General features: G+C 39.7%; 1 protein-coding gene across 4 annotated transcripts in view; it reads right to left on the reverse strand.

Annotated features, from left to right (window-relative positions):
* Window positions 1-1,410: 1,410 nt before the first annotated feature.
* PAX3 (paired box 3) overlaps window positions 1,411-21,270 on the reverse strand; it is a 91,675-nt gene continuing 71,815 nt past the window's right edge. For 2 of the 4 annotated variants that reach the window (XM_040982780.1, XM_040982781.1), the window contains exons 6-9: window positions 19,714-19,879; window positions 18,658-18,872; window positions 2,174-2,420; window positions 1,552-1,683 (exon numbers count right to left, since the gene is read on the reverse strand). In XM_040982780.1, the coding sequence (XP_040838714.1) occupies window positions 1,649-1,683; window positions 2,174-2,420; window positions 18,658-18,872; window positions 19,714-19,879 (663 nt within the window). In that variant the 3' untranslated portion in view covers window positions 1,552-1,648. Of the gene's footprint in view, window positions 1,478-1,551; window positions 1,684-2,173; window positions 2,421-18,657; window positions 18,873-19,713; window positions 19,880-21,270 lie in introns of those variants that run through there. The other 2 variants (XM_040982779.1, XM_040982782.1) reach the window with 2 other exon arrangements.

Below are 21,270 nucleotides of genomic sequence, written 5' to 3' on the forward strand. Positions count from 1 at the left end.
CTTATATAACTATATTAGTTCATGTAATATTCCCATCCAAAAATTACTACAAGAAATATAATCTTGTTTCACCAGGATTTCCATATCCGAGTTTTTATATATTACATTCACCAGTCCCTTCTCCCCCCCCTCAAAAAGCAGTGTTAAACAAGTTTTCATAACTCTTTATTCATTATAAATAGTAAATATTTACTGCACTTTTTACATGAAAGACATTTTTTACAACACATTGTTGTTGGTTGAGGCTGCAACACAGATAGTATTTCTTCTGGTCCATCATCCTCTAAAACCAATGCATGAACTAAACTCGCTACTATGTCTAGTCTCACTAACTCACTACGTCATAGTTCTTAACGCTAAAAGGAATGTATTTGTGCCTACCTCACTCATGGTTCCAAGAAAGAAATAAATAACACTGCCTTCCACCTTCTCGTTCAGCTTAATATTTCAAAGCATGAATTTATTGACATTCTAAAATGTCACCACACAAATGTATGTAAACCTCAGCTCCTATAATCTTTCAGTATTGGATATCATTGTATAATTTAAAAGCACATGAGAGCCACATGGAAATTTCTGTTTGTGCCCTGCCTTTTGTAGGAAAGAGAAGAATGTAAACGTCATCATTTAAAAACTATTATTCTCTGACAGTCTCTAACCAAAAGGAGCATGCCAAGTGTTGGTTGTCCAGCAAATGGCAAACATCACTGCATTCCACCATCATGAGTTACAGGCTATGAAAACAAAAGCACCTGCAAAAATATACTTCTGGATTAGTTTATATCACCTTGGCCATGCCAAAGCATCTGTGAGGTACACAGTATTGCACACTGATAAGCGGATGTGTGACTGTATGTCACTTCTTCTCACCATGCCCTCACCACCACTCAGATTGACTTCCAAATGAACACGGTTGAGAAAAATGCAACACACCTCTCCCCACACCAGAAAAGAAGAGCCACTTTCCTCCCTAGGATCCCATATCCTGCCTGGGCTGCATACTGACAACTAGATTACAAATGAGCATATAATAACAAATAATTTACTTTGGAGGTCCTTTATATCAAGCTTCCTAAAACGGTGGCATTTATTTTTATATCAATTTCCAGTGTGTACAAGTTAAGGAGTCCTCCATTCTTGCTTCATGAAGGAGCAGTTTTGAAGTTGTAGAAGCTTCTGACTTGGACATCAAATATGTGAGAGGGTGTTCTCCTTCTGTAGCTTAGAAGTCCTGGTAAATCTCAGATACACACACACACACACACACACACACAAGCTCACACACACACACACACACACACACACGCACACATATGGAATGTTTAGGTCCTCGATCATCAGCACTAAAGAGCTGGGATATTTTGAAATATAGCCATGCTAATCATTGCGTTAAAATGCTGCATTTGTCTTTTATTGCTCCACCTCATCCTCTTCTCCATCGCTTCTGTCCAATGTGTTGGAGAGAATCTGAAACCAACTACTGGAGAAAGAAAATCAGTCACTCTTTGTCTCCTGTTGGCACTGCCCTTCCCCAAAGGGCTGCTGTTTTGTTTTGCTTTGTTGTTTTGTTTTTTCTGAGAAGATTCTTCATGTCTAAGCTGTAGAGACCAGAAACAGGGCCGGTTTTCACTCCAAGTGGACAGTTCACTTATGCAATATCTGGCTTGAGATAATGAAAGGCACCTGTAAGAAAGCACATGCAGCTTTTTAGGTCACGCCGGGACAATTCACAGTAAGGGGCAATATCAGCTACAGGCTGACAATGTCATATTTAATACCATAGTATCAAAGGATCGAGACTAATATTTTTATTCCTGAGACAAGTTTGACACAAGTCTGTGTCCCTGGGATTACACTCCATATGATCCTTGAGCTGACCTCATTAAAAACATGTGTTTCCAATGCCAGGGGTTATTGCATTTGGGCCAGCTCTTGTGTTTTACCTCGTGGCAATCAGCTTTCACGTCTCAGCAATTAATAACTGCAAGATGTTGTTGACATCAGCTAAGAAAATAATTATACAAGGAGGCCTTGCTGGAGCATTTGGCTGGCTTTGCAACGGGAACAATCCTAGGAGGTAAGGCTTAAGTCTGCCTCTGGTGCCCCCTCTGAAGCAAGAGTTGAATGTATTTCCTCTCCAGGAGAAGTCACCCCCTAGAAGTTCAAGGCTTACTTTGTCCATACTGCCCATATTGGTAGCCTGTGACAGGGTCCATGCTGTAGCCTGTGGTGCTATAGGTGGGTGGACAATAGGACTGAGATGTTGGCAGACTGTCCAAGCTCTTCATGTGGTCTAGCCTCTGACTGCAGCTGGCTGACACGGCGGTGGTTGGTTCCAGGCCCCCGGTGAGAGGAGAGAGCGCATAATCTGTTTGAGGCTGATGAGGTACCCCACCATGGTTGGTCAGAAGTCCCATTACCTGAAACACACAGGCGGTGGAAAAGAAGTTAAAGCTCAGGGTGAAACAGAGTAGCCTGTAGCTACAGTAACAATTGAACATTCCAATTCCCTTTTCTTTGGAAATCTGTTTAACTGTTGTCTGAAAAACTGGTCCTTCAATGCGAAGCGACAGAGCTATTATACCATTCCCAGTGATTAACATCTGACTGCAGTTTCAGTAAAAGAAATGGGGGGCAGGGAGGGGAAAGGGAAAGAAAGGAAAGGAAGAAAGGAGAAGGAAAGAGTGGGAGAGAGATTACAATCATCATGTCTCCAGTAACAAAATCAGGCTGGAATTTCAGAGAAAGAAGCGATAAGAGAGAAACTCGTAAAGAAAATATATGTATGTACGCAGACCTAATCCATCACACCTCCCATCTGCTAGTTTTACACGTGACTTTAAACAGGGCAATTTTTTAAAAAGTTAGTTAAATTCTAAATCAAACTCTTTTTCCATAGGTTTTTAAGACCCCCGTGTCTTTTTTTCATGGTCCCCTTATCCCGGCAATTCTTCAGTAGTTATAACCAGTTCCTCCATTCCTGTGGTCCCTATGGTTTTCTTTGCCCTCTCATGGTGAAATCTCTATTTCTGCCTCCTATTTTAATTTGCATGAGTTTTGGGAGAAGTAATCCACTCATTTTCAGATCCTAGCATCTAACACAGTGGTTGGTACAGACTGGGTGTCAAATGAGTAAATCTAAACAATCTCCAAGTGACAGCCGTCATTATTTATCCTTTCATTTCTTCTCTGAAACAACAGTTGTGATAAAGACATGTTAAAAGGAAGGACAAGCCTGAATACAAACATGTTCTCCAAAGTTCAGTTTTATAAATAACCCTGGAGGGTAAGACAACTTTAGAAAAACAACATGGTAACAGAACAACTTTCTGATCAGCGCAGGGAATGTTTTGCAAACTCAAGCTCCCTGGCCTGACTGATTTTGCAGCTGGAAAACTGCCACACAAGAGAGAAAGTGATTTTTCTTTCTTTTGTGCAACTCCATTGCAGGAAAAACCTGTTGCTGTGTGAAGAGAAACACAGAACACACCTCCTTAAAATGCAGGGCCCCTAACTGCCCAATGTTTCCAGAATAATTCTAAATAATAGTTTATTTGAGGAAGCTTAAAGTCAATGAAGCAGGTAGAAAGGACAAAAAGAAAATAGCCCTGACTGTAGGTGCTGGTACTAATGGCAGAGTATCTCTTGCTCAAAGGTAAATTCAGACCTGGATGTAAGAATTCCAGCAAATGGGAGCATTGGGGATAAGGATGAGGGACTGATCTGACAAGCCAGAAACTCTCCTAATTCCCTAATTCAGATTTTAGAACCAAGGAATCTGAAACTGAAGTCTTTTTAAAAAGTTACCTAAACCCTCTATTAAGCTCTTTTTCATATACTTACATATGTATATATATAAAGCAAAACAAATATATATGGCAGAATTAGAGAGGGGTGGGGAGAGAAGCAGAGAGATCTTCCCTGTACTGGTTCACTTCCCAAATGACTGCACAACACAGAACTAGTCTGGTCCGAGGCCTAGAGCCAGCAGCTCCTGCTGGGCTTGCTGCATAGGTACAGGTGCCCAAGTACCTGGACAGTCTTTCAATGCTTTCTCAGGCCATTGGCAAGGAGCCAGGTTGGAAGTGGGGCAGCCAAGTCTCATAGCAGTGATTCTAGGGGTTTCTAGCAATACAGGTGCTAGCCTGCCTGCTATAGCACAACATCAGCCCCAAGCTAAAGCTGAGCTGCAGTGAGCTGAAAGAGAAAAGCAAAATACTGCTTCCTATTTCTTTCTCAGTGTTCTTCCCCAGGGACTTTCCTTTAAGTGTGTGTGTGCATGTGTGTGTGTGTGTGTGTGTGTGTGTGTGTGTGTGTGTGTGTGTCCGTGCGCCTGGAAACGTGGACCAGGGTAGGTAAAGTGACAGATGTGACACAGTGATGCCAAGATTTTGACAGGCCCAGGAGATCTAAATTTTCTTGAGATGAGTAGTGAAATATCATTGTTAACTCCGTTAAGTTAGTTGAGTTCTAAAATAATCATCATTTGCCACCGAACACAGTTTTGTTTTGTTGGGGATTTGGAGAAAGTGAACGTCACAAAATAAAGAATCAATAAATAGGACTGCCAACTCCATGAAGATACAAATTTGCTAGAATAGAGGTTCTCCATGGGCTGTAGACTATTGACACTGAGACAATTTCTTCTCTCCCTCAGTTTAAATCCTGGAAAGCAGCTAAGAGTACAGTGACTATTCCCTAGATATTCTGCATTGGACTGTTTTCCTTCTTCAATTTTCTTCGAGCATATGCAGATGATTTTGGAATGTAAACTTGGAAAATTCATAGATTTCAATTGATATACTTATTTACACATTATTTCATTTCACCCCAAATTAATGATATGTATTAGAAAGTCTTTAAGCGGGAGGCTGTTCCATGCCAAGCACACGCCTTTTTAATCAGGAATACATTTTTGTGTGCCAGGCAAGAATGAAAAGGAAAAATAAATGAAAAATGTGACTTTTTCATGAAAGGGGACAGTAACACGAGGAAAGCCTCCTACTGGAAATCTACCACATTTACTGAAAAATAAGTTTTTGGAAAAAGCAACTGTAACTGCAGAAGCTCGGAGTAGAAAGGTAGCAAAGAGTGGATTAAAAAGGAAATATATTTTAAATTATTGATGTCCTTCATTAAGACACTTATTTCAAACTCAGTTAACAGCAAGTCATTTGGGGGCAAAACTGATATTCTATGCGCAACTAGGAATTGAAATTTTAGAATAAAATGTTATTCAAAATATGTACATTATTTGTGAATTATAAGTATATTTTTAAATTATTTTTTAAAAATCCCTGGTCATATATTTCTTGTATACATAATTTTGAAGGCAGCAATAACTTGTCTGTGAGAGGGTAGGATGGGAGACAAGGCAACATGAAGATCTTATAGGAGAAGAAATAAGTTCTTGCTGTGAACAAATGTTAGCTTACAATGACCAGATAAACTGTCTCAGTTGCCGAGTCAGAAAGCTATCAGGAGAGGATTTAACTTCACAACTTTAAAATAGTTCAATAGATAATGGAAAAAGATACAGTCATCTCAGCAGGATCATATTCTAAGGCAAGAGAAAGAATTCCTCAAAGATTCCACGGCGGAATGCCTTTCAGACATCCCCGCAGGTGACCCAAATCACAAGTGTACCTTAGCAGCGGCTCAGCACCCAACATTTTGAGTGTTGAAGGATAATGTGAGGGAACCAAGAGAACCAGGGTGGTGGTTTACTTTCCCTGAAAAATCCTGGGACGTGGACTTTTCTTCCACATGATCATGTTCCCACTGCTGTAAACATTTATTAGAATCACGCTTTCAAGAATTGTATAGGGAAAGGGACAATGAGGCACTAACGTTTTCCTACATTTGGTGTTAAATTGGGATGAGTAAATATGACGTCACTTGTGGCAATATTGCACACTGAGAAAACTTCAGAAATATAGACTTCTTTAAAAATTTGTCTTTTAAAACATTTTTTTAAAGTGTGTTTGATGGAAAAGTGAATTTATCAATAGAAAAGGCATTACTTTTCACTGGCATAATTTAAAACCTCAAATCTCTGTGGAAGGGTCCCATTACACTTTCATGTATGTTTCTTTAAGAGCTATTTTGTGTTTCATGTGGTTCAATGGAAGCCGTGGAAATTTCTTTTGGTGCACAAAGAAATTGGTAAACAAACTTCTTAGTATTCCCTCGGTACAGCTACGGAATGTCTTCCAGTCATACTATCTTTTCAAAAATATGTCAGGATTCCTTCTCTTCATGTTTTTCCTACATCAATTTATTGTTTAAAGTCTAACCTAAAATCTTAATTTGTTGTAAGATGGATTTTTCCCCTTCTTAAACCATGAGAAAGCTATTTCTACTACCAGGATGTATTTTGTACCCCATGCCTGGTTAATTGGGAAAAGCAGGAAGTACAATTGACTGGTTTTTCCCCATTTCCAAGGGGGAAAAAATAAATTCAAGACCACCTGAATACTGACTGCATTCTCACTAGGTTCAGGAGACGCAAGGACAAGAATTTTCCTCGGGGAAAAAAAAAACCCTCTGTTCTGTCCCATTGCTAAAGAAAATGAAATGTGCATTTTCTTTTGAGTTTTGTACAATTTTTGGGTGATACATATGAAAAATTATTTTTGTGAATAGATTTTAAATTTGCATTTCCAAAATGTTTCCCACACGCCATTTTTAAACTGTTTTATGAACAAACTTTAAAAACACATCCAGAGTCTTAGAACGCTGTGGTCGCACTTTTTTGGCGTTTTTAGGAACATTTTCAGAAGGTCTCTGTAAATTCATTCTCAAGTTTCAAACTTCCCAACAGATTGTTTGCATCTTGATTGAAGATTACATGGTTCAGGAAAACTAACTTTACAATTGTTTCATGCCATGTTTCTCTTGAATTAATTTTTCTATTCTAAGATTAAATATAAAAGAGAAAAACCATGGACAAAATTCAGATTTACATTTGAAACAATGTCTGGAAAAATATTTGTCTTGGCACATGCATTATGGTTTGGTGGTCAGTTGAAAGTCCTCAGAGTTTATAAGAAACCTAAAATGATTTACAAATTATTTTGTACATCTAGAAGCTTCCTTTTTCCTTAGATGGAATTCTGGTTCCTTTCTTTTCTTCCTTGTTCTTAAGTAAGTTCTTCTGATTTAACATTTAATAACATACACTTTGCTGGTATTTAAAAATGTTTTTAATTATAGGACTTTGTTTTAAGCTTTGCAACCGTTCCTCCAAAAGTTGACTAAGTCAACTTTTTTTTTTATTTGAATAGACTTTATTTTCAGAACCAAACAAAAAATTAAAATGTTTATTAAATGTCTTTTGTCAATTCCAGTGTTACGAGTTAACGAATGGTTAAATTTCAGAGACTGCCTTTTTGAGGCTGAAAAAGCCTGGATTTAAACAGCAAGACTTGCCTGAAAATGTCTTCGGATTCAAATGCCTTAGGAATTATCCTGCAGTTGATTAACATCTAAATAATTAGATTTTTGGTCCTGTCTGTTTGAAAGCTGCAAGGGGGAAGTTGCCTGAAGGCAGAAGTTTCTCTTAAGGTCTGTATGGTGACCTTCTCACCCAAGCTGAGAGTTATGGAAAGGGCACAGCTGACCCTTACCTAAACAGAGAGAAAACCAGTGGATGTAAAACGTCCCACCGACTATGTCATGTGTTGTAGCTTAATCCTTAGCTCATATTCTGCAAGGAGCTATGTTTAATGCATGATGAAGGAGCAAGCATTCCCTGCGTATGAGTAACCACAGTACGTACTATCTCCCGTTAAATGCAAAGAACGACCTATGCTTTCATCCACCGTCCTGTGGCCAACTGCAGAAGTCACAACTTCAGATTGTTTCACTTTTATAGAATGTTTAGTATTTCTCAGTAGAACTAAGCTGTTAAATCAATAATGATCTTGTCTAGGGATTGATGTCAAAAACATAAATCCAGGAAAAGAATTAGCATAGAAATGGTTTGTAAGAGGTCTATGTAGAGGTAATTTACTGATAGCCAATCATGAACAATATTGTTCCACATCCACTTATTACTAATAAAATAAGTACATTAAGAAAAATTTTTAAAAAGGATGCCAGTTAAAATAATTGGTATTTGACTGTGTTAGACCCATTATGGGCAAAATAAAATTCTCATATGTTTTAATTCCTATACGCATGCCTGCATTTAATATGCTTTGTGACCACGTCTATAATTAATCTGATTTATGAAAGAAGAACATGTGCAGTATGGGGGGTACGGCATACATGGATCTTTCTTCTGTGAATGAAAAATATAATAAAATGGTTCAAGGAATATTGCTGGCTGTTAACATATTAAGATGGACTGACAGAGCCTTGAGTAAACTTGGGGGAGTTAATGATATCCTCTTATCTGACCCTGACACATTTGCAGCATGTAATTTACAGAAGCTCTGTCCAGGGAATCTTGACAAATGCTCCTAACGATGTCAGGGCAATGTTCCATTCTAATGAAAAACAGATGCAGGTCAGATACCCTCATTCATCACATAACACAGAGACTCTCAAACTCTTGGAGGGAGGAATGACATTACCTGCTATTAACTCTTCTTGTTTCAGGAAATTTCTCACAACCACAGTAGTCGTCTAAACAGTGTACACTTAAGCCTATCACACCTTCAGAAATCTGTCTTAGAACATGACTGTGAAAAATCAGACATATATCTTGGTTTCATTTCACAACTGCTTCAGGATGCATTCACTAAATATTAATGGATCTTTGGGACTTAGAATTCTAGACATTGGGGCGAGGGGGGGCGGAATCCAAGTTGAGTACTCTACATATCTTCAATTAGAGGGAATTTTGAATGATCTTCAGGAAATTCAAGACAAGTATACCCTAATAACCATTAATAGAAGCAACCCTTGCTGAGTCCTGGGCGTCCACACTGTCTTTTAATAAAAAGACCTTCAACTCTGCCCCTGCCAAGTAGAGGGATACTAGGATTCCTTTACAATTTTCTACTCCACTCTACACTAACAACATAGAATGTAGCCATTGAGAGGGCTGAAAAAGGAGGGAAATCATTGTCTGATTCAGCAAGGGAGATTCTTTTTTCTTCCAGATCATGTGATGAAAGCAAATATTTCTGTGGGTATCCAAAAGCCAATGGCATAAGACCCCTTCTCAAATTTTTGAAGACTTTGGAATAACAGTGTTCCTACTCTGTGCAAAGAAAGATGTGTCCTTGAGATAAACACCAATTGGAAAGATGCAAGGATCCTGAGCTCAGTGTAACACTGGTGAGCAAAGATCAGAAGAATATGTTTTAAGCATAGAAAGGTGCAGGACATTCTTGCAAAAGTCTAAGGCTGAATCCACTCTTTAGGAAATTCTTCGTGGTTTATTTCACAAGCTTTGGAGCAAAGTAGAATGAACGTTCCAAGTAGCAACATGAACAGCTAAGGCACAGAACCCAGCTTGTGAACAGTCTCCTGGGAACCAGACCCTGCAGCACCATGGAACTAGATCCCAATCTACTTTATTCCTCCCCGCTACCCTTCTCCAGGCACAGTGAATCCATAATGATGCTGTGTTCACTTCTCCACCAGAAGACTTACTGGTGCTTTGATCAACTGTGCAGTAGCTATAACTTGATAAGGCCCTTCTTTTTCCTTGGAAGTCTGAGAAGCTGAAACAGACGTGTCAACAAGTGATGTGACAATGCACCGCTAGCAGGGACTGAAGTCTCATCTAGACCTACTATTGTTGAGCTTGGGCTCTGGATCAGTGCCTTACACAGACAACCTACTAAGAAGGAATTTTCTTTCTTTACTTACTCCTTATCTGCCCTATCTAGCCACAATTAAGAGTTTATAAACTCTTCTTTAAAATTAGTCCCCCAATCCACATACACTGAGTTTTTACATAGAGGACTGGCAAGACATTGAGGTGGGAGACAACATCAGACCTTAACTAGAAAGAAGCACCACCTGGGAGGAGCCAGGGGTTTGAGGTAACCATGGCAGAAGTGGATGGCTAACAACTTAGATCTCCTGCTGTGGTTTCTGTCATCTAGCATTTCCTAGGAAATGCTCCTCAAAATCTGATAGCTAGGTATTTAACAAAAGGGCTCCATGGTCAAATTGGCGACTACTGAGTTAAATAGTTAGGTATGTTTCCACACAGCAAAACTTGTCAGAGCCTTTGGCAGGACACGGTGCAATGAGGCAAGAGAGACATCTATATCTATATTTATTATCTTTCACCAAATCATAGAGATATTTTCCCTTAGTTTCTGTGCTAACAAGCTTATTTGGGGGGAAAATGTTTCTATCATGAGGCTCAACTTCACCTACTTTCTGGATCTTCAAAGATGATTAAAGCAATAGTACCATTACTCCAGAAGCTGGTAATCAGAGGGGACATAAATGGACAGACACATTGTAATACAATTAGTATAGCTTGTGTCTTAGCCAGGTATAAATAGAGTATTGTGGCATCTCCAGGGGTAAAAAGCAGACATTCTACCTGGAAGAGTCATGCAAACATTACCATTGAACTGGCGTTTTTCTCAGAGAGTCAGAGAATCCATTCTACAAGATGTATTTGTAAATCTCAGAACAGATTCCACTGGCTAGCTAGATTGTTGCTGCCCCACATGAGGCACCAATATTTTATGATGGTGAGTAAGGATAGCTATTTCTCCAACGTCTGCCTCCTTTGTGAGATTTGTGCTGCGGACTGGCTGTGCAGTCATGTTACAACTAAGAAATACTAGTCACTGCTCTGTTGTGCAAAGTTTACTGTCTTGGACTCAATGTGCCGTATTTTCCACTGATCAGCAGAGACAATGCAATCACTAATCTCAGAAACTCTAGTTTACTGACCTCGAGCTAAATGTCAGGGATAATTTTAAAATATTATACTATACATGGAAAAATATACACCTCTGATGAAACCCAGACCTTTTCGCAGAGATAGATTCTTTAAGGAAAAAAAAACAAAAAAACAAACAAAAAAAGTACACAACTAATAACTGAATCCAGTTCTGTGCTTGCAGTACAAAGCACACATTCAGCCCTTAATTGAATAAATATGCAAGTATTCAGATTTCGGTAGATATTGCCATTTTTGCAAATGCAGTAATAAATTAAAAGCTTTACATTGCATTCCAGCCACATATAAAGGCTTGATTCAGACCATTGACCTTATACCAGAATCTAGCACGATTTTCCTGTGTATTGCTGACTACAAAGGAAAACATTTTATTCTAAAGTTTACTCTAAGATGAAGCAAGCAATCACACTCAATTTTTCTCCCCCTCAATTGCTACAGAAATTCAAATGGGCCTAAAAACCTAGAGGTTGTTGCATTTGATTTGCCCAACATTCTACAGAATACAGCGGACAGTTTCTATGTAAATCAATTCAGCAATCACAAAAAATTTAATTCAGCAGCAAAGGTTTTCTTGTGGCTTATTTCAGTGACACACAAAATTCAGGCAAAAGCTGCCTCTCCCTCTCTTTCTTTCTAAAGCAGATTTTTGGCCAACTAGTCATTTCTCCCACAATTGTCCAAATTTAACTAATTCACAGACGTTGGCTAGAGTTGACATAAGCCAGGGCTCTCCTCATTTTCTTCAAGGGTAGCAACCACAGCCTCGAGGAAGAAACCAAAGGCACCAGGTCAATCAGAGCCCTCACTAATTCAACAAATGAATTCACATGAAAAATTTCACCACAAAGCAGAGCATCTCAAAAACCTAGTATGGCAGAACACAAACTCACAAATGCCCACGGTTCTTCCTGTGCAGCTGAAACTGGCTCATTCATGAGCCTTTGTAAACATGTGAAACTTCCACAACCCTGCTAATGAGCTCATGAACTGCTTCAGAAAAGAAGCAGAGAGATGTCCGAGCTCCTGGGAGGCTGTTACTTGCATACGGAATGTCTCTCCATCCCAGCTTTGTTTGACACCCAACAAATCATTTTAATCAAAATCACTCCTTTCTCTTCCCCAGATGAATTTCTGGAAAGTGTAAAGCAGAGGAATCACAGGCTGTGTGGATGGGTTGGTGGCCGGCCACCTGCTGGCCTTGTTCTTCACAGTGCTGAACGTGGACTAAGGACACAGATTTGCAACCTAAGTACAAAATGGAAAAAAGGAAATGGCTTATCTGCAAGATGCTAGAACCAAACAGATTCTTGATACGTGCCTGACCATGTCTTGGAAACTGATACTCTTACAAGAGCTGCCTGTACCATCAGAATAAACACTGTGGATATTAACGGTCCAAGAAAAGGGCAAGGAATTATCATGCTATGATGGAAAAGGTTTTTATTGTAATAGGTAAAATAGAAAAGTAGCCATCTCAACCAGTTTTTTTTAAACCACCACACATCTGCCCCTCCCTCCACACACACCAATCTGATATTTAAAGTCAGTCCTTACACCTTGGATGGACAGACAGCTCTCATTTTGCCTGGCAGCTAGAGAATTTGAGATCAATGTTAACAATGTGGTCCCAAAAATGACAAGCAAAATCAAAAGCAGCCCTGAATTTTGTGTACACATATTAACACATAAATGGTTTTCCCTAATAAGTTTCAGGATTAACAAATGTTTGTCAAAAGGAACTGTACTGAGCAATTGAAATCTAATTTGAAAAGGAACCACGATAGTCTAATACATATATGCATGAAATGGAGAGGCTGCTTAATAACCGTAGCTGACACCAAATATGCAATTTACATACATTACACACTAATAATCTCAATTTTAATATTATTCTTTAAGAGCAACTGGATGGATGGTTGAATTAAAGGTCTTCTTTTGTAAGATGTGAATAAGAACAAAAGTTGATCCCGGAATCTGATGCTATTAATCAAAATCTTGTCATGTAAGAGATCTGCCTGCTCTGTCCAGATCTGTTTCGGAGACGGTAAACCTCATCAGCACAAGGCTGCGAGGATCCAGCCAGACTTCACAGACCAGCGGCCCATCAGCTTGATGAGCTCTGCAGACCAACTCTTTGTTCCTGAAGTGCTGAATGGTGAGCAAACATTCAAGCCTTTCCAAGCCTGGTACACACATCTTTATGAGAGTGTTTTCCTTCCTCAGTAGATTATCCATGAAATAGGACAGGTGTACAGGTTATTCAATTACCTTACCCAAGACTGGACAAGATTTGGAAGCTTTTACCATGGGATTTATTAATAACAGTTAGACATTCTCTAAAACAAATCTTTTCGGTAATTTAAGCCTATTTTCTTATTTTGTCATTGGTTTCACTCATAAACTAGAAACTAAAATCTGCCCATTTGCTCTTAACATAAAATGTGTTCATAATAATCCAGATTTATACCAAATGTATTTTTAAGTATTGTTGAATGGAGAGGTGCTCAAAAGTTAGGGCCTCTGAGGTTAAAAACAGGACTTCCTCTTTTTAAGAAGGAAAAGGTTTAAAATGAATGTAGAAAGGGCTCAGAAAGCTTCTTGGATATCAAATGGCTCTGCAGGAAAAAAATGTCAATGATATAAGAGTAAATGAATCAGGAAAAAAAAGTAAATGAATCAAAACCATATGGATCAAATTTTCCCTAAAATACACAGTTTGAAAAATTAAGGAGGCCAAGTGCTTGGCAAAAATGTGTTTTAGGTTTTACCAAACCCAAAACATTTGAAGAATCACTTGCAATGCTTGATGAATCCTATATGCAGCCAAGTTGGCCCATTTTTGTACACTGTGGAACAACAAAACATCTCCCAGGAAACCCTGTTGCCCACTGATACTGAATTTGACTGAAGAAATCATTAGGAGTTGTCACCAAAGAACTGTGGAGTTTGTAGAAGTAGGGTCAGGGTGGGGCATGCAGTGATAAAAGTGCCCTAATTTAATTGGTCTTGTTTGGGAGGGGGTTGGCTATGTATGTTTTGGGGGTTGGGGAGCAGGAAGGGTAGTGTTTCTTGCAAAGGGGGGGTTAATTAGAAGAACATGGGCCGAGTTTTAATTATCTCACGTCTTGAGCACATGGTAGTGTTTCCTTGGAGTTCTACATTCCAGTTCAGCATCCTCTTCCCTCGTGCACACGCAGGAAGGCGATAGGAACACAATATCTGGGAGGGAGGGTAAGGCAATACACATTCCGTATCTTCCCTTGTTTGACGTTGTTCTCCACACAAAGAAAACACAAGTTTTCAGGAAGAACTGCAAGCTGCTCCAAGGGAAAATCCTCACCCGAGTGAGCAGAATGGCTTTCATGTCAACGTACAGACCCTATCACCTAGCAGGGGTTTTCAGGTTGGCAGCTACTCAAAAGATAGAAATGCCAAAGTTATCAGTCTACCGCCTTCTTACTCATCATCAAGACTCTTGCCTCAAGTTCACTGACAGAACCGGCCTCCAGTGGGCTGGAAAGCCACACGTTTGTGAAGTCATTCAAACACGCCTGCAGGAAAATCAGGCCTAATATTCAGTTAGAGCCCAGCGAAAATTTGCTAGCACATTATAATTCTTGCTCTGGCTGACACCAGCCACTGAACTGTGTAACTTGGGTTCCTAAGAGAACTAGCAACAACTCAAGAGTTAGAGGGAGAGATCTGGCTCTTCTGTCTGAGAGACTCACTCTGTCATTTAGAAGTTGTTGCTACCTTGGCCTCAGTTTTTCCACAAGAAAAACCGGAGAGTAACCCAATTTAGCATTCATCCTCTTACAACAAGGAAAACTACATAGATTCCTTCAGCAGTTTAAGGAAGGATATGCGCAAAGTTGTTAAAGGCCTTTTGTAAGTATCTTGAGATGAAGAGTCACAAGGACACCTGAATCTACTGCTGGCTATCTGCTCTGCCAGATGGGTGTGCTCTCTCATAGTCGCTGCTTCACACTCAGCCATGCGCTGGGAATCCTCCAAGCCCACCTCTCTCTAACTCAGATTCAAATGAAGCAACAGGGAGCAGTGATTCTGCCCATGCTAAGGCTTGCCTATAAATTCCTTTCCTTGAGCAAAATCCAGCAAGCCCATTCTACAGTGTTTCACACACATTCCAGCATGTGATTTTCAGGTCTGGGTGGGAAACAGCACATTCATTTCAAGGACACAGGGAGAAAAAATCAAATGAAATGCACAAATATAATTAGCATGTCAAATGGCCTCCACTGAAGAAATGTATAAGACGCTAATTATAAAGACTCAGTTTTTGCAACCCAGCCTAAGTTCTTTAGTGGGAAAAAGCTGGGGATGCTAAATATAGAGAAAAATCCAAAAGCAAAGAGATATGCACCACTATGTCAGTTAGATTGTTCAAAAAGCCATGACACAAAGAGTTGGAAGATGATGTACAACAATATTAATAGTGCTGACGGGACTTTTTTCTCCCTTAAACATATTTCTTAAAGGTAACTTTTTCTACAATCTACATGCGGTGCTATGATTATTAGAAATGAAAAGAATGTCAGTTAACTTGACTCCCAAAGTTTAGAAAACTAGTCTCCACTAAGTCATTTGAAAATATGACTAAATCCTCCTAACCCTCCTATTCTCTCTTCACACAGCTACAGCGGTCAAGATCCTTCCTAGGTCAAGAGTCAAGCATTCCAGATGCTGGTCTCGATTCCCTCCCACTAGTCACAAGGTCTGCAGCAAATCTCATCTCTGGGCCTCACCTGGCTGGTCTGCATATTAGATCACTACGCAGAGGCGGAGGAAGGAAGGGGGAAAGTGGTAACCACTATAGTGGCTCCACTGCTAGTATCATAGGACCCAATATATTAATAAGCACTTCCGCAGAAAAAGCAGTGATTAAAAGCAATGATGAGGAGCCGGCACCATGGCTCAACAGGCTAATCCTCCACTTTGTGGTACCAGCATCCCTTATGAGTGCCGATTCTGGTCTCAGCTGCTCCATTTCCAATTCGCTTCTCTATGTATGACCTGGGAAAGGAGGTCGAGGATGGCCCAAGTCCTTGGGCTCCTGCACACACATGGGAAACTCAGAAGAAACTCCTGGCTCCAGGCTTCAGACCTGCTCAGCTCCAGCCACAGTGGAGCTTTCTCTCTCCTCTCTCTCCTTCTCTCTGTAAATCTGCATTTCAAATGAAAGAAAGAAAGAAAGAAAGAAAGAAAGAAAGAAAGAAAGAAAGAAAGAAAGAAAGAAAGAAAGAAAGAAAGAAAGAAAGAAAGAAAGAAAGAAAGAAAGAAAGAAATTAGCCAGGAGATCAAAGAGTCTCTTCTGTAGTTACTGGTAAATTGGGTAGTTAGCCATTAGCCCTTTACCTTAATGATTTTCTTTACAGTATTTTTAATAATTCTAGATAATCAAAGCTAGTGTTGGCACCTACTACCTAAACAGAGGCAGTCAGGAGAAGTGATCAATTTCGAAGGCTACAGGAATGACTCTAACCTTATCTCTTCCACTGCTTGAGCAGTATGTTCAGCAAACACTGATATTCTCCTTCTTTGCCTCGAAAGTAGGGGAGGGACTTCCGGGTGTCTGTCACTTTCCTAACCCACTGGGGAGACTAGGAGAACTAGCACAGCATGGTTTCCAAGTGGAGGTTTGAGATGGAAATGCGTGACAGTGATGCAAAGGATTCTGGATCTTCATAGTGTTCTAAGTAAGGAATTAGCATAATATGTAAAATAGAATTGAGAAAAACAGGGGGAATTGTCTGTGGAATTTTCCATTGCTTAATGTTGGAACGATTCCCCGCTTCCACCAACTCTGGAACTATAGCCAGGCTTCTTGAAGTCAAGGATTAACAGTTTAAAGATCAAGTTCCTGCAGTTCCACTTATGTAATACTTATGTAATACACTTATACAAGATAATACACTTAGTGCATTCAACTTCTACTGGGAGTACTTTCATTGTTTTCATGTTGTCATTTTTCAGTTGAGCTTTAAAAGCATCTGAAAATATGAGAAACCAGCAGTTTCACTTACAGAACCTGGGTTCATGTTGTTATTTTTATAATGATGGAATAAAATGGGTACTAAGAAACGCTGATGGAATCCTGGCTCTTCCCTGACAGAATTGGCTAGGGTTGAAGTTTACTGTTATTGAAACTTGTGACTAATCATGTTCATAAGAAGCTTTTTCCTTTGGCCCCAAAAAGCTAATGTTAAAAATCTCAACAATTACTTCTGATATTATTTCTAGACTGCGGAATAAGTTCACAGGCTATGAGCTTGGGTATTTTTGAAAATGACTCTATTGATATAAGTCCGTCATTTTCATGCAGATCACACCCACAAATGCCAGTACTTGGAAACTTAGTGCATTCAACTCCTACTGGGAGTACTTTCATTGTTTTCATGTTGTCATTTTTCAGTTGAGCTTTAAAAGCATCTCTCTCTCTCCCTTTTTTTTTCCAACTCCCAGGATGTCCTATAGGAATCTGAAACTTAATTACATTTACTGTTATAAAAAAAAGGATTTATGAACTTTTGCCTTTAGGCAGAAATGTTTATTTCATTGCCTTTGCCGTCCATTCTTTTCAACTCCAGCGGCTTTGAACTCCTCAGCTGCTCGGAGTTATCACCATTGCGCAGAGCCCAGGAGCTCCACGCCCTAAACACTCACCGCAAGTTGAAGAAAACCAAGAAGGCAAAGATAGAGGAGTCGTTATTTTGGCCACCCTTTGTGCCATTAAAATCTCATTTTCTGCCTATTAGGATGCCCTCTTGGTGCTTAGGCAGCAGTGATAGTCAGTGATTAGTGTGTAATTGACTATAATTGTCTTTTCACTTTTCATTTGTGTCATTCTGAGCTTCACTCTGTTTTCCTAACCACCGAGAGGAGAAAGGAGGTAGAGAAAAGATAAAGCTGTTAAAACTCTCACTCTTAGCCCTGAAGAGATTCCTGATTGCAATTATAGATTGCAACCCCTTTGTGACATTTCTCCAAATTTAGTGGGCAGCTCTCCTCACCACCTGGGCCAAGTGCTCCCTAATAAAATCAAGCAATCTGTATTTAACCAACTGCTAATAATGTCAACCTGAGACAGATGCCTCGTGTAGGAAAGTTAACCACCCCTCTGACATGCAATTGTCAAGGCCATTTATTAATATGATCTCCCAAGAAAAACTCGTAGCGCAATGCAAATTATAAAAACAATCACAACATTCAGATTTTTATATATTCCCAAAGAGCAGTCACTTTTCTAATCTGTGCTGTTAGAATCCATTGATTCCAGAGTTCTGTGGTCATCAGCTGCATCTCTCCACACAACTTGTTTGCTTCTTCTCCAACCCTCTTGTCAAACCTTTACTGTTTTGGTGCAAGGTGGCTTTTCTTATCATTCTACCAGCTGACCAACCATCATTTGAAGCAAAAACCACACACACACACACAATCCATCAGTGTTGGTGAGCTTCTTAACCAACGCCCAGACCCGAGATGGAGAAGACAACATGTGACAACGCCTAGACAGCCAGGACTAAACACGAAGTCTGTGATTATGTTAGAAATCACTTGGATGTTAAATCTAAGCCACAACATTGGATGCAGCCAGTAGGAAGTTTGGAGAGAAAGGAAGCAAGAAAACTGAAATCATGTGGCTTGTATAAAGGATATATTATGGTCTAAATTTGGCAATTCATTATACTACTGCCGCAGAGAATTCAGATCTGGTATACAGCAGGTTGTCTGTCTAAAACCATGTGACTGACCTGAGGTGAAAGACCATTGCCAATGGTGGGATTCATGGGGTTGGAAGGCCCTGATGGAGGCACAAAGCTGTCTGTATAACTGGAAAATCCATGCCTGGTGCTGGGGAGGCAGTAGGCAGAGCTGCTGTCCGGGTTCGAAGGAATAGTGCCTTGGTGTACAGTGCTAGGAGGAAGCGGCTGAGGTCTATGAACGGTGCTGCTGGGATCCGACACAGCTGAAATGAAAAACGTCGTCAGCCAATCAGGATTCTGCACAGGGATGCAAAGACGGTTCACTGACAAGTCACTGAGCCATCAGTGCCGTACAGTCATCAAACCAAATGTTCATTGCAAACTTATCTTTTAATACACAGGTACAGAATCGTTCATAGCAGACATGGTCACAGATTCTCTCTGTGTCTATTTCCAAGTACACAATTGGCGTGTATACTCTCATGGTACCCTGAGTGCAGGTGTAGAAATCACAAGAACAACACTAACACGCCTGTTTGGACAGTGAACGTGATGAGGCAATACACCAATTAGTAAAAGAACCCCAAGTCGCAAATTTCTTAGCAAACACACTTTTAAAGCACCTACTTTGTTGTCTCTCATGATCTAAAATAATTGAGTCTTAGCATCTAGTTCATGTGCTACTAACAAACAGTGACTTTCCCGAAGGTTTTCTTTCCTCTGTTCCTACTACAGTTAGTAGCCACCGTAGAACTTCAGTTAGTTAGCAACTGGAGTAGAAATGTGGTAAAAGTTTTCCAAAAGAAAAGCAAATCCTAGGTTTATTTAGAAAGGCTGTTTTGTCTTAAAATACTGCAGTAGTATTATGTTACCATACAGTTTATCTAGAGAGATTCAGCTTTGTCATACAGCAAGCCGTGTTTCTAAAATATGACAGGTATATTCAGGGCACCCTGAAAAAACTGATATGCAAGCAAGCATCAGTGTCGACATTACAAAGGAATCTTGCCTTTATGAAATATCCACCAGAGAAAGCAAGTAAAAGTTACATTTGAATTCCTTGACATATTTTTTTAAGTTACATTTTGATTTCTTCTTCTGTACCTTGTGGAATCGATGTGGGCTGGTAAGAGGTCTCCGACAGCTGGTATGTTGGCAGAGTCGGCATGGCAGTGGGAGGGAATCCCCCCGGAATGAGATGGTTGAAAGCCATCAGTTGATTGGCCCCAGCTTGCTTCCTCCATCTTGCACGGCGGTTGCTAAACCAGACCTATGGAATCAATTTAAAATGTCAAGATTTCACTGATGAACTAATAGCACATTCTCAAGTCCCTTTACTAACGTGGCAAATACACGTAAGCGTCCTCTACCTTCTGTGTTAATACTGTCGAGGGTGAAAGAGGAGTTAAGTGTCAGGAGTCAGGACAGGCACTTCAAGAATTGTCTAGGGTCTTGCAATAGGCCCCATAAACCGTGTAATGATCATACACAGGGGCCGCCAAGCAGAAATGGAACAACAGGAACTTTCCAACACTGTTGAAGATGCTCCCCCCACCTTCCTGTGGTGGAGCCTTTAGGGAGAATTCGAGAGCATCTTTGATCCTTGCATGTCTTAAATTTGGCCTTGCCCTCTGCACAAAGTCCAGTGCTTTGTATTCTGATCAGTCTGTCTCTGAATTTCTAGGGTATTTATGGGCATTGCACCTGGGCAATCTTGCAAATTGAACAGAATATTTGTGACACTGAACTGATTGCAATGAAAATAAGTGCCAAAGATGTGTTTCAGAAAAATGAAAGCATTTTTAATCTAAAACAGTTAGTTCAGTGTTTTCAACAGCACCTTTAGCATCTACAATACTCTGTCAGAAATTACGCCAAGCAGCTATGTGAAGAAAACCCGATGCAATTTAGTAAAATGCCTTGAAGAAATTCAAAGCTCAGATATCTGTTAGAGTCAACAGAGAAAAGGAAGGAAATAGCAGTAAGAAACTGAGCATCTAAAATAATGAGAAATAGTGATTTAAAGTTTTTAGAGGTCCCATTATTTTTCCCTTACATCTTATGTCTGTAGAATTTAAATGTAGAATATGGAGTGATTTTGTTTCAAGGTGCACATATTGTATTTCCTCAAAAATCAAAGATTTCAACCAATGAAAGGTACTCTAATTCCTAAATTCCTACATTAAAAGTTCTCTGAAACTTAATATGGAGAATGCACTGTGCTTGGAGATGGAGAGAAAAGAGAAGAACAAGGCAGTGTCCCCATATGCATATAGCTTACAACAGACGAGGAGATCCAAACAATTGGACACCAGACATACAGGCTCCATGTTCTAATGCGTATGGAATCAGAAAAACTCTAGAGTGGAGTCCAAGTTTTAGCTCATTTTAAGTTTTGATGTGGTTTTAAAGGGGAGAGGTCACTCAAGATGGAGGTGATAGAACAGAGTGAAAGGACTTGTCTTGTGCAAGAACACCAGCCTAAGAAAATATGAGACTTGATTTCCTTATGGAATAAGATTAACAATCATACAATATTCTAATTTTTAATATCATACAATTTTTAAATTGCGTATTAAAAATATCACCATTTAGCAAATATTTTGCTATGACATCTCTTCAAACTTTTATAAACTCATCCAAGCACTGGAAAATAAATTT

Source organism: Ochotona curzoniae, unplaced genomic scaffold (assembly GCF_017591425.1).
Source record: "Ochotona curzoniae isolate NIBS_2020 unplaced genomic scaffold, NIBS_Ocur_1.0 contig_3643, whole genome shotgun sequence".
Taxonomy (NCBI): domain Eukaryota; kingdom Metazoa; phylum Chordata; class Mammalia; order Lagomorpha; family Ochotonidae; genus Ochotona; species Ochotona curzoniae.